This window comes from Vanacampus margaritifer, chromosome 6 (genome assembly GCF_051991255.1).
Source record: "Vanacampus margaritifer isolate UIUO_Vmar chromosome 6, RoL_Vmar_1.0, whole genome shotgun sequence".
NCBI lineage: Eukaryota > Metazoa > Chordata > Actinopteri > Syngnathiformes > Syngnathidae > Vanacampus > Vanacampus margaritifer.
The window spans coordinates 25,533,169-25,551,230 of record NC_135437.1 but is presented as its reverse complement, the minus strand read 5'-3'; the positions used below and the strand labels follow the sequence as shown (position 1 = coordinate 25,551,230).

The following is an 18,062-nucleotide window of genomic DNA, read 5'->3' as shown; positions in this document are numbered from 1 at the left end:
CGTACATTGTAAAGTCCTTTATCTAATCGATCATCTTATAAAATGGTCAGATCTTGCTGTGCGGTCGGTTGTGCAGACAGACAAAGGAATAAACCAAATGTTGCTTTTTATCGCATACCTACTATCCACTTCCATTCAACAATCATTTCCTTCCCCTGTTCGTCATAGGGCAGTCACGTGATCACGTGACGTCGTTGCAAATGGTCAATATTTATATTAATATAGCGTTCCGGGCATGTCCCACCGGGAGGAGGCCCCGGGGATCACCCAGAACACGCTGGAGTGACTACAGTATGTCTCTCGGCTGGCCTGTGAGAGCCTTGGGATCTCTTTGGAAGAGCTGTTTGAAGTGGCTGGGGAGAGGGAAGCTGCTGCCCCCGCGACCTGACCTCGGATGAGCGGTAGTTAATGGATAAATGGATTTAATAGACAAATCCTGAAATGTAGATTTGACATGTGAGTTTTTTTGTTTGTTTTTTAAGAGCACTGATATATATGACATGTTTTTATATGAATTTAGCTACTAGTAATTACAATCACTGGAGAAAATCTGCTCGTTTTACTTCATTGTATTTGCCACAAACTCATCAAATTATAGTTTTCAAAAATGTTTTTCTAATGGCTGTTTCAATAAAAAAAATAATCAGTCAAGAAAATGTTGGCATTTTTGCCACATTCAATGTGGCGATGACTTTGCTGTATAGGCCTAAATCAGGATCCGAAGAGGAATTTTTGAGAATATGTTTTTTTGTATCCTTCTGTGTGCCCCACCATGCAATTGTCATTCTTATTCTCTAATCTTCATGTATTTTTTCTTTCCTTCTTTTCTTTCTTTCTTTCTTTCTTTCTTTCTTTCTTTCTTTCTTTCTTTCTTTCTTTCTTTCTTTCTTTCTTTCTTTCTTTCTTTCTTTCTTTCTTTCTTTCTTTCTTTCTTTCTTTCTTTCTTTCTTTCTTTCTTTCTTCCTTTTCTGGGACAGCGCCATCACTTGCCGATTGAACGTAATGTCCAATACTTTTGCCGCTTTTAAAAACACAAAATGAACCACTTAACGCTGCAGCAATTGGGGAACTGCTTTTGTTGACTGATACTATACAGTATCTCTAATAGACTAATAGAATGTGCATATCTGGATATATTGATTGGGGCGATACACAGATATTTGAAATAGCCTCGGGAATTTTGGACAACTGTATTTTTGATTGTTAGGATAAAAGTTTTCATTAACATGTCAGATAGTGGCCAAACTGGCTATATGCTTAAAAGTGCCCAAGCATTAATTCTAGGTTATTGCCCTGTAGTAACCCCCTGTTGGTCTATCTACGGGGTAGCACAGAAGAGGGGCAGTTACAAGGGGTCGAAAGATAAGCATTATTTCAAAGGATGAAGCAGTTTAAATAAAAAAGGGGGGGGGGGACTTTAACAGTGTGTGAGTAATTCGTCTTGGCTGATCATCAAATATGCCATATTATGTCATTATGAAACAATAATTAGAACGATAGCAAGTTTGCAAATGATTGTGCAGCAAATGCACTTTGTGTAACATATGAAGACTTAGATTACGAATAAAAGCATTCTATTGAATCAGGAACTCGGAAATTTTGGGAGTCCCCTGAAGGCACCAGCAGCTGCCCGGAGAGTCGTTGGTGTCATCCACTCCACTGTCATTTGGACTCATTCTACCAAAGAGACTACAAGGCACGCGTTAAATGTAAGTCAACTCCCCCACGTTTTGCATCTTCTATCAGTACATTAGTAAATTACAAAGTCACGTTGTGTAAACTGCATTACAATAATGAATGAAAACAATTATGTTTTATTCCTTTTCTATAATCTCGTCACCCTATGCACGCAGTCATCTGTCGTGTAAATAAATAGCTGGTTAAAATCAATAGGGCATGAAGACACCACTCGAGTTTGTGTGTGCGTGCGTGTGTTTGTGTTTGTGTGCGCGCGCACGCGTGTGCGATAACTAAGCACGCGTGGGCTGATTACACACAGTTTAATTCATCATCCACCCCCTTCAACTAGATTTGTCAGAAGTTTATAACAGGCTGCTAACAAAGTTTGGTTGAAGACACGTCGGTCGGTCTTTTTAGGAAGGTTACCGTTCTCATTAACTCCATGTAAGTCCCCCCCCCCAACCTTTTTTTTAATTTGTTGATCAAGCCAACGCCAGCAGTGTTGCCAAGGCCGAGACGAGACATCAGCCAACACTGCAGCAGGCAGAAAGGACACTAACAATGGCTTCCTCAGGACAAAACTGGCCTTTGCTGACACTTGGACTTTTACTGGGACTTCATCACACCTCATGCTTCTGGATCCTCAATGTTGTCTTCCCTCCCGATTCAAAAGCTCAAAACCATAGCAACATCACACCTCCACTCATCATTGGTAAGTTTACTTTTACCTGAAATGATGCTTCTTTTACTGCCCATTGTATCCATTTTGTGAACTTGGCGCAAAAAAAAAAAAATTCTTCACACAAAATAGTTTCCATCATTTATTAACTTGCACTGCCTGCACTTGGGTGTGTTTTATCCAGTTATTTCTTCCACATACTACAAAAAAATGCAATCAATTAATTGAATGTTGATAATTCTCTGTTCTCCCCGTGCTTGTGTGGGATTTTCCCCAGTATGTGGACTTTTTCCCACCAAAAAATGCATGCAGTAGGTCTAGATGTTTGAAATAAATAAATAAAATGCATGTCTGTCTTGCGAAGAAAATTGTCAAAAAAGGCAAACAACCCTCAAGATGCTCACGAAGCAGGAGTCTATAATCGGAAGATTTTTCCTAAATTGAACTTCAAATAGTAATACCGTAGTTTTTGGGTGTTCCAATTTGGAGGTCCCATTGTAAACTGTTGAGATTAGATTACAAACTTCTGGGCCTCATGTGGGTGGTACTGTGCTAGAGGTAAGAGCTGTGAGCTTGGGGCCCACAAGGCTGTTTGTTTAGTAAAACAAACCTGCTCACTGGTTATATGCATATGTGACCAAGGCTGTTCATTTACATTTGGAATTATGGATTTAAACTAAAACAACTTAGAGCAATTAAATATGTACATTTTCAATGCATAGACTCTAATGTAGGCTACTATGTTATGCTAATGTTCAACTGACTTTATGCTATCACACAATGTTGCATCTAAATCCTGTACATTTTATGTTACACTCTCAACTAAACAAATATTATTGGGGTCTTAGAGGGGGGACTTGTTATTCACTTGTTGGTGTTTTCTATGCTCAACTCTCTTGTTTTTGCAGTTCCAGGAAACTTGGGGAACCGTCTGGATGCTAAGATAGACAAGCCAAAGCTGGTCCACTGGATGTGCTACAAGAAAACAGATAATTGGTTCCCCTTGTGGATTGACCTCAACATGTTCATGCCTATTGGTGTCGACTGCTGGATCGATAACATTAGGTAACGCTGACGGATACTGTATGCGTTTCATCTATTCTGAGCTCATAGACATGGAACATTTCTTTGACCAGAAGCTTTGACTTAAGTCGGGTGATCAATGCTTATACAGATGGAAAATACTTTGAATGATGCTGGTCTTTTGGCCAATTTGTAACCCTATCTATTACTTTGGACACACTGTTGACATTTTCCCACAAATGTTTGTGTTCAGACTTGTTTACAACAGGACAACAAGACGGTCAGTCAACTCGCCAGGGGTGCAGGTGCGGGTGCCGGGGTTCGGACAAACCTATCCCATTGAGTTTCTTGACAATAACAAATTGGCTGGTGAGAGAAATAAATCTATCATAACAGCAACACACTTCAACATTAATATTGAGGTTATAGGTTAAATTCTATAAACGGTACGGGCTGAAAAAGAACTGTAAGAATTGTGTGCGTTGTCTTGAAATAAAACTGAGATTAAGAAGATGTATTCACATAAGGATAAAAACTGAGTCTGCTCTGTGTTTTGCAGGTTATTTTCACACTATGGTGCAGCATTTAGTCAATATTGGCTACATTCGAAATGAGACTGTTCGTGGAGCACCGTATGATTGGCGATTAACTCCTAGTAAGTGGTAAAAAATATTATGTTTACTTCACTACACTATATCGAGTTTATGTGGAATATAAACAGATTATCATAAGAGAATATTGATGTTTGATACGGCGTCAATCTTGATTCTTGTGTTTGAAAATGAACTGTTACTTTTTATGTAACAATGTTGCGGGAGTATTGGCATTTTAAAGGGGAAGTCAACCCCAATATTTTTTTTTTGACAATAATATGTTCTATGCAGCCCCACTAGTCTATATACAGTATTCTGGTTAATATTGCATTAGTGGAATATGCAGCAAAATCCAGATGTTTTTATCCATTTTAGGGGGCGGCCATTTTGCCCCTTTGCTGTCGACTGAAGATGACATGAATGTTGGTCAGGTCTTAGGTAACAACCAATCACAGCACAGCTTCAGAAAACAGGTGAGCTGTGATTGGTCATTGCCTGAGCCCTGAGCAGCATTGATGTCATCTTCAGTCGGCATCAAGAAGCAAAATGGCCGCCCCCTGAAATGGATAAAAATGGCTTGATTTTGCTTCATAGCTCATATTCCAAAAATGTAAGATTAATCAGAATGTCATGTTTAGACTAGTGAAGACACATATAACATATTGGCAATAAATGTTTAAGGTTGACTTCCACTTTAAGGTGAGAAAGATAAACAATTTGTTATACTGTTGTCAGACTCTTAACATAATCCACATCATTTGAAATGTGCCAATTTATTAGTTTTCCAGTTGTGCATCTATTTCTGTAGAAAAGAGTGACAATGATGACGACAGATGATCTTTCTTGTCCTCCCACAGATGAGAATGCGGAGTATCTAATGAAGTTGCAGGAGCTGGTGGAACAGATGTACGAGCAGTACCAGGAGCCTGTTTACTTGTTGGGACACAGTATGGGCTGCCACTACGTCCTCTACTTCCTCAACCATCAGCCTCAGGAATGGAAGGACAAGTACATTCGGGGCTTCATTTCCCTCGCCGCTCCATGGGGGGGCGCTGTTAAAGTACTGAGAGTCATGACATCAGGTACTGTTATGGCATGGCAAAGTGTTTTCTAGCCTTTATTGAGCCAAAGCACTTATTTTTCATTAGAATTATATCGTGCACTCCACCAAAAATAGTAATTCAGTACCTTCTGCTAGCAATGAAATGATATTTCTATGGCACACATGGTGATCTCTCACAGCATACTAATTAATGTGCTTCTGCATAATGGTTGGGAATCAGTGCCATATGTTATAGTGCAATAAAAGTTATGTGCCAAAAAAAAACCTAGTTCATTTATTTTATTTTTTTTAGGCCAAAATGACGGCATCCCAATGATTTCCAACATCAAGATCAGAGAGGAGCAAAGGATGACTACAACAAATCCCTGGATGTTGCCAACAGAGAAGGCGTGGCCTAAGGACCACGTCTTCTTATCGACGCCATATTTCAACTATACCGGACAGGACTACCAGCGCTTGTTCCAAGACATCAATTTTGAGGACGGCTGGTAAATTCATATTGTACTTACATCATACTTCTAGCGATTAGCTTTATGCACTTCTGCTTTGATGTTCTGCAGACCCAAATGGATTTTCATGGGCATTTATATTATGAAATATATATATATACAATTATGAAGTAATGGTGAGTATTCAATATTTGATCTGTCCAGGTCAGTAATATTAAACATTAAATGGGAGATATACTTTAATAATAATAATAATAATAATGCATTATATTTAGCGGTGCCTTTCTTGGCATTCAAGGACACTGTACAGTATGTTGGCAAAAAATTAAATAAATAAAAATGTATTTGATCTTCACATCCCAATTGAACCGCATGAAAAAATATGTAATAACAAACCAAATATGTTAAGCAAAGAAAGAATCCACCACGAGAACTCCGCTGACAAACATTTGATTGGTTTCAGGTACATGAGAGAAGACACAAAGAACCTGACTGGTGATCTCCGCCCACCTGGTGTTGAGGTGTGGTGTATGTACGGCATTGGACTACCTACTCCAGTCACGCATATTTACGACGAGAGCTTTCCCAACGCAGACCCCATAGACTTTGTTTACGACGATGGAGATGACACCGTGGGCAGCCGAAGCATGAGTCTTTGTAAAAATTGGGTAGGACAGCAGGAGAAGCCTGTGCATGTTACGGAATACAGGGGGTTGCAACACCTGGATATTGTATTCAATGAAAAGGTGCTCCATCAAATACAGCAAATCTTAGAGGGGAAATCGGAGATACCCAAAGAAGTTGATGTCATGTCTGGGCAGATATAGTCAACAGCATTTTGAAGTCATGTTAAAAAGCACATGCAGCAGGCCCGGGAATAGCAGCAATAAAAAGTTGTGTATGCCTGACCTCAAGTTTATAAATGATGAAAATATACTCTGAAAGTTTGATTTTTTTTTTCATCATAACAATTCTGTTGTGCATAAAGATATTCTTTTGTCCGGCATTTTCGTGGTTATTGTGCTAAGTAAGTTGTTGTAGTATGAGACTAACAAGAACCCATCCAGTTTTATTGTGCCGCGCCAATACACCCATCCACTGTAAACACATCTTTTTTTGTGTTCATTTTGTGTGTTACTGGGATTGAAATGCGGCGTTTGGTGCGCAGACTTCCCCCTTCGAAAAAAATAAAAATAAATCCCCGTTCGATTTATCTGAGTTCGATTACTTCGGCCTTGACTGAAGTTGCGTTACCAAGTTAGATTGCTCTGCGTTCTGTTTTGAACCTCGTGATCGCGTCATCATCACGTTGTTTCATGCAAACAACGTCAACTATTTAAGGTTCGACAAACGAAACGGGGCAAGTTACTTCGTCGAATGGCATCTTAGCAAAATGGAAACGGCTTTTCGGCTATGAGACATCGGGAGTCATGGGGGGTAGACAGCGGATAGCCGCCTTCTCGCTTCTCACAGTCGCGTTGTTATTGTGGCTGTTTTCTGAAAGGTGTTCCGGAAAACCTGTCGAGAAATGTGGGGGCAACAAGCCGTGCCAGTCCCCGGGACCTCCAGTGGTCCTCGGTAAGTGTTTGCTGTACTTCACAGTTCGCGAACTTTGCTTTACGTTGGTTTTGTTTACACCGATGTTAAACGTCAACAGTTGACGAACGATGAGCGACACGCGTCAAAAGGTGACTTCAATATGAGGACAAATTGCATTTGTTTCTTTTCTCAATATTCTAACTCAATATTCTGTGGTATTTAGATCAGTAAAATATAAGATCAAGTAAATGCTTGGATTGAACACTGCGACTGTTTGATAGACGCGATGAACGTTTTAAATTATATTTGCGACATTATAGTGTAGTTTCACTTTACTGTGACGCTGTCGTCTTCTTCTTAAAAAAAAAAACATTTAAAGTCCCCGATTGACACTATACATTAAGACACCCTGTGCACTTATTTCTACATCTACAGACGTCTGTTTACGTTTACAGCCCTATCACAAGACTGCTTTGTTGCAGCCAATCAGATTCCTGGGGCAATTTGAGCCAATCCCTTCATTTATTTGCACACTACATCATGTGACCCCTTTCAATCAGTGCATTTGACGCAGTAATCCAGTTTAAACATGATTACCATTGTATTCTCCTTGTCCCCTTTACTCACTTAATCAAATGTGGTTGATTTTGTGGAAACCTTATCTTGTTCGTACTTAGTCTGTTGACATGAGGTCAGGATAACTGTTTGTGTGGCAGTGGCACTGATTAGCACATAGTTGGAGCAATCGTCCATGTAGCTACCTACCTCAATGTGTCTGGTGTGTTGGAATATTTTAGCCTACTTCTCGATGATGAAGAAATATGTGTAGCAGTCTTACTTTCAGCTAACAGTTAAAAAAAAAAAAATGAAGATCAATGTTTTGTCTTTTAGACAAAATGGCCACGTGGACTCAAGGCCATCAATGGTCAAATGTCAATGTGAATGATCTCAGAAAACGATCTATAGCTAAAGACATCCCAAACAACACTTTGCATGATAAAAATAGCATCTAGATAAAACACATGTCCAAACTTTTGAGTTGTGTACAATTCCACATTGAAAAAGGGCCAATGTTATAGTTTTTTTTTTTTTTAAGAATTCAAAATAAATTTTTCATTGTGCTTTTCGATCATCTTGGTCACTATAATCGTGATATATATTGTGTCTTTGTGGCTGATTGCAGTTCCGGGGGACTTGGGAAACCAGCTGGAGGCAAAGCTGGATAAACCCAGTGTGGTTCATTACATTTGTTACAAGAAAACAGACACCTTCTTCACTTTATGGCTCAACTTGGAGCAGCTAGTGCCTGTTGCCATTGACTGCTGGATGGATAACATAAGGTATGACGCCTGTCAATCAAAGATGCATCTACCCATACCTTACCATCCCGATTTTCTTGATTTAGTATTCACTGTGAATTAATTACATTTATTTTTGGTTCATGCTCAAGGGCTGTTTAAGCAATTATATTTGGTCCTTCAAAAAGAACATGAGTGAAAAAAAAATTGACAGACTAGTTCCAAAATGTAAAAATCTGTTAGGATGGAGGTTCATGCTAACTGATTATGACTGAAATCATTTTAAGTAGTCACACTCCCAACATTCAGCTCACTACGGTACCGTTCGGAGCTGTCAACCCTGACCAGTTTATTACACTGTAGAAGAAGAAGTGGAGTTATGTCGCATATTCTATAATGGTTAAAACGTGAGTGTGAATAGTTGTGACATGTGACATGTGCCGGTCTTGTTGACCATTAGCCATCTCTGTTATCCTTCCAAAGGTCAGTTTTCCCAATGAGAGGTGCCGTAAACAAACAAATGTTGAGGTAATCCTTAACATTTAGGAATGTGTCTCCAAAAACTGTTACAAACGCTCACTTTGGAAAAAGCAAAACTACTACATTTTAGTAGGATAGTACTGTAGTAGAGAGTGCAGTCTAAAATAAGACTATTATATTTATATTAACTGACTTGTGCAATGTATCCCGTACTCGAGCTGCAACAAATATTCGGCTTTTACAAAGAGAATGTTGAGCTTTGACGATAAAAAGAGGTCCTAATGGATATAATATTGCAAACTAAAACTTATCTTTATTGACAAATAAAATCCCAATCATACACGTTGCTCAAATGAATAGTCCTTTGACTGAGTCTCAGTCAAAACGGAGTATATTTATTTATGCTTGTAAAAACGGGATTTTTCATAATCATACAGCTCTTGCATTGCATATCATTACGGTAGTTTGCACCAGGTGGTCGAATTGAGTATTTGTGTCTGAATTATTTGACTGCAACTGTAAAGATAGCCTATTTAAGAGCACTTCTAGCTTTTTAAAAATATTTTCCCATAGTGAAACAGTAGTAAGGGCCTCTTCACATTATCATTTTCGCCTCAGAAATTTCCTTTCCTGTCCTATCCGAGTGAGATGATCCAGAAATACTTGGAAGATACCAGCGGTCAAATTCTACAAATGTTCAGGAAAGCTACCAAGATGCAACCTTTAAGCCACCTTCAGCAAAGGTTACTCTTGTCCAACCTTCATAAAATGATATTACCCACAATTATTGTCATATGCCACCTAGAATCACGTGAAAATGTATTTAAAAATCAGTTAATTATTTCTTTTTGAGAACAAAGCTTTACTGTGATCCCAAAAGATGACACTTTATGTTGATAATAATTAGTTTGCGGACAAATAGTTATATCTTTTTATTTCCAAATAATTGAAGAGACCAAATAAATACGAATAGAGGTCCAAAGTTTAATCAATCAAACAGTGATGACTCAGCACTTTGTTTTATTTTTCTTCAATCAGAAATGCTTTGCGCTGGTTAGGGGGGTACTGCTGTAAAGAATATTGCAATGTTCACTATGATCTTTTAAGCAGTACTGTATCTTTGTAGTAAATCAGGAAACATCAGTAAGGTAGTAACTACCCAAAAAAGGGAAGATGTTATTCACACAAGGTGACGGAATTGCAGTAAAGCTGTTTCCCAGTGTCGGTCTCGCACCACAGAAGCGGAACTAACACCTAAGTCAAGGTCTCCCTATGACTGTGTTTCATGTGTGTGTATGTGTGTGTGTGTGTGTGTGTGTGTGTGTGTAGGCTGGTCTACAACAGGACTACACACACCACCTCGTCGCCACCCGGGGTGAACATCACCGTGCCGGGATTTGGCCAGACGTACTCAGTGGAGTATCTGGACCCCAGTAAACGCAGCGTGGGTGAGTGCATTTCAGCCTACAAGAACCTGGTGAGCCTTTTGGGCTCTTGCAGAAGTGAAGTTAATTTGAGACCATTTCGTGTAGTGAATTTTCCTTAATTTATCTTATTATATATATTAGATACATATAAAGTGTATTATTGTTTTAGTTCATTCTAAACCAGTAATTTCTTATTAGTCAAGGAGAACGTGAAGTAAAATGCTTTGGAAAAGTTACCAATGCTTCCATGTAGTGTTCATTTTATCCGCCATTTTTAAATTTAGTCCAGTTTCAATCACACTTGTTAGTTTTTATCATAGTTAGTCAACCTCATCCTCTTTTTAATTAGTCCATTTTTAGTCGACTATAAATCTAGCAATTTAGTCTTTATTTTAGTCCAAGAAAACATCATTTTAGCCGTCAAGTTTTAGTCAACAAAAACTGTCAACGTTTTAGTCTAGTTTTAGTCAGGACAATCATTTACACAATCAAATTGTATTTTTTTTCTCCATGAGATTTATGTTGAACATTTCAGATCTAAAACTATTTCACATAAAAATTTCTCTCATTTTATTTAATTTTTTTTAATGAAAAACAACTTGACACACAATTACAGCAGCTACTATGGCTCCATGCTACTACAAGCAAGTAAGTTAGCTAGCATTAGTTAGCGGTCGGTTTAACATTATTGTCGGAATGTTACAGCCGTTGGATTAATGTTACGTTACTATAACTATATAAATATATTTTTGTAACTTTTCACCACCTCCTGTCTGCCCCATGTGTTTGTGCATGTTGCACTCGCTAGCTAGCTAGCTAGCTGCAGGTTTGTAAGGGTGTGTGCCACATGACAAATTAGCAGAGACAAAATCATATCATTTTTGTCTCGTTTTTGTTCACAAACTAAAATTTTAGTCCACTTTTAATTAAGTGAAGTACATTTTTGTCTCGTCTTTAATAGTCGACGGAAATACATACAGTACTGATTTAGTCCTAGTTATTGTTTATTAATGAAGGTTTTAGTCTAGTCTAGTTTTAGTCCGGTGAAAAATGTGTGTTGACGAAATAATTTTTGTTTAGTTTTTGTTCGAAATCTACACTACTTCCATGCCACTAAAACCAGCTTGTGCTCTTGTCTGCCTTTTAGGTATGTATTTCTTTAATATCGCACAGGCATTGGTGGACTGGGGCTATACTCGAGGTGACGATGTCCGAGGAGCTCCCTATGATTGGAGGAAAGCTCCCAGTAAGATGAACACACACGTTTACCTCGCTACGGCTCCTTCCGTGAGCATCCATCCGCTTCTCAGTTTGGATTCTGAGACGCCTTGTTGCTTTCTTCCCAGATGAGAACAAGGACTATTTCCTGGCATTAAAGCGGATGATAGAGGAGATGGCAACGAATGCGGGCAGGCCCGTGGTTGTGATTGCCCACAGTATGGGCAACATGTACACGTTGTACTTCCTCAACCAGCAGACGCAAGCCTGGAAAGACAAATACATCAAAGCGTATATCGCTCTGGGAGCGCCGTGGGCCGGCGTGGCTAAGACGCTACGTGTGATCACATCTGGTGAGAGAAGGAACTGTGCGCTTGTGTCTTACTTCTTTTGAGTGGTATCAGACCACTATGATAACCAGTAATGCCAGTAACACATTACTCCAAAATGTGTATTTTTTTCTAGGAACTAGTATAAGTGCAATTTCTGCAGAAATTGTGTGGCAATGCTGCAAGCTGAATGCTAATAGCTGAATGCTAAGTTGAATGCTTATGAAGGAAATATAAATTATGTGAAAATTACAAAGTATTAATTGTAGTTGAAAGTTAAATGAATAAAAATAACACCTCAACTGCAATCTGTCAAAGGTGGGATTCGAACCATCGCCTCCTGTTCGCCAGTCAAAGCTCAGTCCCATTGAAAATGAATGAAGAAAAGTTGATATTTAACGTTAAATTGTAATGTGAAGCCGTTTTTTTTTTTTATCAGTATCAGAAGGCGGCCATCTTACCTGTCGAGTGAAAATGACATCATAGTTGCTCAGGATTCAGGTAACAACCAATCACAACTCAGCTTCAGAAAACAGGTGAGCTGTGCTTGGTTGATACCTGAGCAAGTGGCAAAATGGTTTATTACGATTAAAAATGGTAATCGCCTGACGCCCTTAATTTTTAATAATCTTTTCTTAAAAAAAAAAAGATTATTAAAAATTTGAAAAAAATAATTGCAATTGTTTAATTTTTTAGAAAAGATTATTAAAAATTAGGGGTGTCAGGTGATATTTTTTTTTAAATTGCAATTAATCGCATGACTTTACTAGTTAACTCATGATTAATCACAAATTTTATATCTGTTCTATATTTACCCCCCAAAAATTTCTAGGTTTTCATACTCTTGTTAAAAAAAAAGTGGAAAAAAATGTTAAACTAATAGAAATAGTTCAAATGAATTTATGACGTCTATAGCCGTCAATGGCAGTGAATGAGTTAACAAACGTGTGTTAGCTTTCATTTGGTTATCATTAAAAGGCCATTATTAGAGAAGTACACACTGCCTACTTCCACTTTCTTTAAATCTGTTTGTGTTTCAGGTGACAATAACGGCATACCAGTCATCCGACCACTGAAGATCCGCTCTCAGCAACGTACGGCCGTGTCCACCTCTTGGCTCCTCCCCTATTCCCACACATGGCCTAAGGATAAGGTGTTTGCATGTTTATTTATTATTAAAGCTCCAAAGAACTCACCATCAAATTTAGATTGTCCCAACAATCAAATCCCTCACCGCCACGGTGCCAACAATTTCACAAGCAACCAATTAATTGTGTGACACGTAATCAGAATTACAGCCGTTCAAAATGAATTTTCCGCATTTCCGTGCAGGTTTTGATCCAGACACCCACCACTAACTATACCGTGACGGACTACAAGCGGCTATACATGGACCTGGGATTCGAGGACGGCTGGCTGATGCGTCAGGACACGGAGTCTCTGCTCTTCGACCTCACGCCGCCGGGCGTGGCCGTCCACTGCCTGTACGGCTCCGGCGTTCCCACGTCGGAAGCCTTCCAGTACACCTCCAAGTTCCCCGACGAGGATCCCACCGTGGTGATGGGCGACGGCGACGGGACGGTCAACCTGCTGAGCGCCACCCAGTGCAAGCGCTGGGCGGGGCGGCAGGAACAACCGGTGACCTTGCAAGAGCTTCCCGGGAACGAGCACGTCAACATGCTGCTCAACGTCTCCACTGTGGCCTACATCAAGAAGGTGCTTTTCTAGACTGCGGCTAAGTTTGCGCAACCCCCTCGCCGACATACGTCAAAACTCTTGTCGTCAGTTATGCTGCTCAAATTGTCATTGGTTTTTGCCCTCCAAAATGTACATGCCAAACTGCCAACTGGAAAAACGCGGCAGCCATTTTGACTCCTCTTAACCATTCAAGTAACATCATTATTATTCATATCTAATTGTTTTCAAATGACTGCTGTACAAGTGCGTATTGTTCGTATTCTTTTTTTTTTGAAGCAGTTTTAAAGGTCTCATTATTCAACATACTAAAATAGTTGTCAAATGCGTAAAAGACATGTCTGTGACACGCATTCGTCAAAATTGTCTTTGGATCTAATATTTTTGCTGTCCCTAAATCAGCTCAAAAACGCTCTGTTCAAAACAGCCTGTTTTAAGGGTGGGTCACACGCCATGTGCTAATGTTGCGAATGGAAACGACTGGCCATAAGAGCAGAAGAAAAGAAAATACAGGCATGTATTTTACACATTTGACAACTATTTTAACTCTTTGACTGCCAGACGTTTTCAGAAACGAGTTGTCCCCAGTGCCAGCCGATTTTAAGCATTTTGACTGATCTTTCAAGGTCCACAGAAAATGTTGTGTTTGGACTATGGAAACACCAACTGAAAGATTGGACTCTCATCTTTCATCAGAAAAAAAAAGTTTGTTTCTACCTTATTCCGTTCTTCAGTAATCAACAACAGAAAATGGTTAGTTTCACCTCTGTTTTGAAACAAACGTCTTTTAACGTCTTTGGCACTCCTCCATAGGATTTTACCAAACGTTATTTAACGTTTTTGGCAGTCAAAGAGTTAATAAGTAAAAAAGTGGCACGACGTTTTACCATAAGAAAAAGTTGCATAACGTTACTACATGTTGTAGCGTTAGTTTGTGATTGTTTAGGCAATGGTTATTCTCCCGCGAACGTTATTTTGCCGTGATTGTCTCGGATTTGCCGTGAATGCTTGTAGATATTTACAAGCGTTTATGAATAACACAAATGTGCAAGCCGTCTCGTCAGGACCACTTAGCGGCCGGTTAGCATCACAAGTCATGTCCACTAGATGGCGAGTTGCCAGCCACGGCAAATCAACCACCGCGGATTGTATCTTGACAAAACAATACGCAACCGCTTCATATTATCCAACCACCGTTTGCTTTATCAGACCCGACCTCTTGTAACCTCCACATGACAAATGTAGCTCCCACTTTAGGAACTAAAAATACACCAGTAATATGGTCGTAGGTGCACATCTCTTATTAGAAAGGATAGGAAGGAAGGCTAAAACAAAAATGTTAAACTTACATCTTTCCCATTTGCAGTCGTGTCACACTCTTGGGATTGATCCATTATGTTTAAACGTGTTGCAAATCCATCTCTGAACAGGCTTTCACTAACAAAACAGTCCTTTGAGAAATGATGTCGGTACACGTCCTTTCAAAAATAAAATTAATCTACTGTCTTCTCAAAGACTTGGGACAAAGGAAGCAACCAAAAAAAAGTGCATTTTCATACTCTGGGACCTTTAAATGAATTTTATACAGTTGATGTCAGAATGTTTACGGATACGCTTTGTATTCTTAGCTGTTTAAGGTTCCAAGACATCAGAGTGTTGTTATTGTAGCAAAAGAGGCAAAGCAGGGTTGTAAAGTTGGATGGGAACTTTCACCGGTTCTTTTATCTTGAATGCTCGCTATAATGGTGGGTGCCAAAAAGATCGAATACACAGATCTGGAGCCTTTTCTGCTGAATGCGGATGAAGGTCTAATCTATTCAAAATGGTCTCTATTCTTATACTGTCTTGTGGGGGGGGGGGGTGTCTCAGGCTAGTCCATTGTGTGTGACCTGATTCGAACAGTATACATTACTCATTCAAATCTGAGCTTTTAATTTAGTAAACTCATATTTTCTCTCTTTTTGTTTTTAAATCACGTTTTACAAAAGTCTCTGGCTTGTTACATTGTGTTCATTTTGTATGACAAATTAGAAATGAGTAAGATTGTTGTGTCTAGTCAGTTGGGCAGTTTTACTTTAAATGATTCTGAAAATCTGACCTCATATTCCTCATGTCCCTTCTAACTGCTTCTCATATGTTAACGAGGACTACGCACTGTTTCTGATATTTATGTTCTAAAATTATTTTCAGTTTTATCTCGATTATTTTTTTCTGTTACATCAATGTTGACCCTGTGTCATTTTAGCCAGTGCCAAATTCTAGACTTGTCCCAGTCAACACTAAAAATGTTTAATATTTGCTTTTGTTTGTCAAACTTAACACTAAATTGTGTGCCTGGTTGTTTTATCCGTACAGGAATTGATTTAACAGAACACGCCATGCTGGGCTGTTTTGTTGTTTGTTGCCATCCAATGAGATTTTGCCATTACATGATGCTTTGTTGTTGATTATTTTTCTGTCTTCAGACAATCAAGAAGTGTCCAGGTTGTGCTTCTCAAATATTTTTATGTGCGTGTGTGCTTGTGGAAATGATGTTAGTTACTCTTCCTGGCGGGAGTAATCGCTTTAACTGACCACAATGACCCTCTCTGCGGTTAAGCACTGCCCTTGATAAAATGTTGTCATTCAAACTGATTTTGTTTTTCTTCAAATTTATTTCCGCTTATGTTACATTTGAAGCGTTTTAAATTATGTCTAAAATGTTTCAATAGAAAGTCAGAAAAACTATCACAGGAGTAGATGCAACATCAACATTATGCAGCATGTTTGGACTATTCAAACCGACTTTATGCTCAAAATGGGAAATCACATAACTTCCTCATCCACAGATGAAAAGTGACTACATTGGAAAGCATACAGGAAGTACTGTACTTTTTTTTTTTTTTTTAAAGTAGTTTAAAAAAAAATGCTATGGGATGTCATTTATTGCAGTATTGAGATTGTTAGAAAAAACTGAATGACAAAAATCCCATATTTTGTTGCAGAACGTTTTGAGGCAATCAATGACACTTTTAAAACTATTTTGAGTCACTTCTCGAGAGCACTCTGCTCCAGTTGTCTTAGAGAGATCTATCCCCAAACTGAATGGTTCAGCTACTTCCACAGAAGTTCAATACGATTGGATCAGGGCAGATAGTCCTGTCCAGTATTTGTTTCACAGCCATTCTCGAGTGTCATATGATGTGTTTTGATATTATTTTGAAGGACGCATGAGCTGAGGCCAAGACCAAAAGCTTTCTGATTTTCATGAGTTTATTTCCAGTAAAAAAAAGAAAGAAAAAAAATATATATTTTCACGCACACAGACAAACGGAGTGAACCCACGCCAACCTACATCCAAGGAAAGTGACGGTTCCACTCCGCCACCTGGAGCCCTTCCAGTAAATATTTACTATTGCTTAAGTTGATTAAAACCATTTGTGGGATTCAAGCAGTTAGCATGTGTGTGTACTGTGGTGCCTTAGAATATGAGTGACTCTCAGACTCCGACATTTGTCTCCAATGCTTACAAAACACTACAGACACTTATGTTCATGCTTTATGGTTATGTACTCCGGTTATGTATTTCTGGACTAAAGTCTTAGAAAAACTTTCCGCTATTTTGGACTGTAGGATACCTTTATCTCCAAACTTGTGTTTGCTAGGTGACCTAACAACAACTGACTGACCACATAAACAATTTCAATCTACACTTGTAGCCCTTACTATCGCTAAAAAAACAATTCTTGTTAACTGGAAAAATAAACAAACTCTGAATATCGACCAATGGTCTAACCTCCTCATAAATCACATTTTAATGGAAAAAAATATCTGCCTCAAATAAAAACCAAATATCAAAATTTATAGAAACATGGTCTACGTATATAGAATTTTTTAACCTAATTCTGGTTACTTAATTCTGTCTGTTAGCGAGAGCCACTACATCGTGATAACTTACATTGATGTTTCTGCATTTGGCAATTTATTATTATATTATATTATTAGTATGGGATTTTTTTTAATGGGCTTTAGGTGAACTGATGAATACACACACGCTTGCACGCACACACACACGCACATACACTTACTCACCCACATACAAAAAAAAAAAAAAATATATATATATATATATATATATATATATATATGTGTGTATATGTGTATATATGTATATATATTAAAAAAAAACATTTATTAATTTTTTTTTTATTTATTTGTTTTTTTTTTAAAAAGGAGAGCAATGATGATGTCAAATCGAATGAACAATACTGAGCTCTAAAAAAATAAAATAAAAGAATAAATAAAAATAAATAAATAAAAAATAAAAAATATGAGTGGCATGACGTATGAGGTTTTTCAGCATACGAGCCGCCGTCTCTTTTTGCTTTGACTTGCAAGCGCTAACGGTGGCAGTTGAGTCAACTGGCTTCACAACAAGCAGCAGATATCATTTGTAATAGATTTTTTTAATACTAATACGCATATATATTTATTTTCCTCTGCAAAAAAATATTAGTTAATATATAAAGAATATAATATTAGGCCTACTGCCATATGGGGTAGATGCCATAGGGTTTTACACATCAGCGCCGTTTCCGGCCACTGCTGGC

General features: G+C 38.4%; 2 protein-coding genes across 3 annotated transcripts; both read left to right on the top strand.

Moving 5' to 3' along the window:
- Positions 1 to 438: 438 nt before the first annotated feature.
- Positions 439 to 6,493, top strand: lcat (lecithin-cholesterol acyltransferase). 2 transcript variants are annotated; one of them, XM_077567497.1, is made up of 9 exons: positions 439 to 456; positions 1,587 to 1,709; positions 2,168 to 2,392; positions 3,268 to 3,424; positions 3,636 to 3,751; positions 3,942 to 4,037; positions 4,833 to 5,057; positions 5,331 to 5,526; positions 5,951 to 6,493. In XM_077567497.1, exons 3-9 carry the CDS (start codon positions 2,242 to 2,244, stop codon positions 6,312 to 6,314), a joined length of 1,305 nt encoding a protein of 434 aa, XP_077423623.1. In that variant the 5' UTR covers positions 439 to 456; positions 1,587 to 1,709; positions 2,168 to 2,241; the 3' UTR covers positions 6,315 to 6,493. The 2 variants fall into 2 exon arrangements, with proteins under 2 accessions (XP_077423623.1, XP_077423624.1); XM_077567498.1 differs by lacking the exon at positions 439 to 456 and having other exon boundaries at positions 1,575 to 1,709.
- Positions 6,494 to 6,777: 284 nt separating this feature from the next.
- Positions 6,778 to 16,107, top strand: pla2g15 (phospholipase A2, group XV). Its single transcript, XM_077567499.1, has 7 exons — positions 6,778 to 7,065; positions 8,210 to 8,366; positions 10,134 to 10,252; positions 11,379 to 11,477; positions 11,578 to 11,802; positions 12,819 to 12,931; positions 13,111 to 16,107. The coding sequence occupies exons 1-7, from the start codon at positions 6,918 to 6,920 to the stop codon at positions 13,504 to 13,506; spliced, it is 1,257 nt and encodes a 418-aa protein (XP_077423625.1). The 5' UTR covers positions 6,778 to 6,917; the 3' UTR covers positions 13,507 to 16,107.
- Positions 16,108 to 18,062: the final 1,955 nt, after the last annotated feature.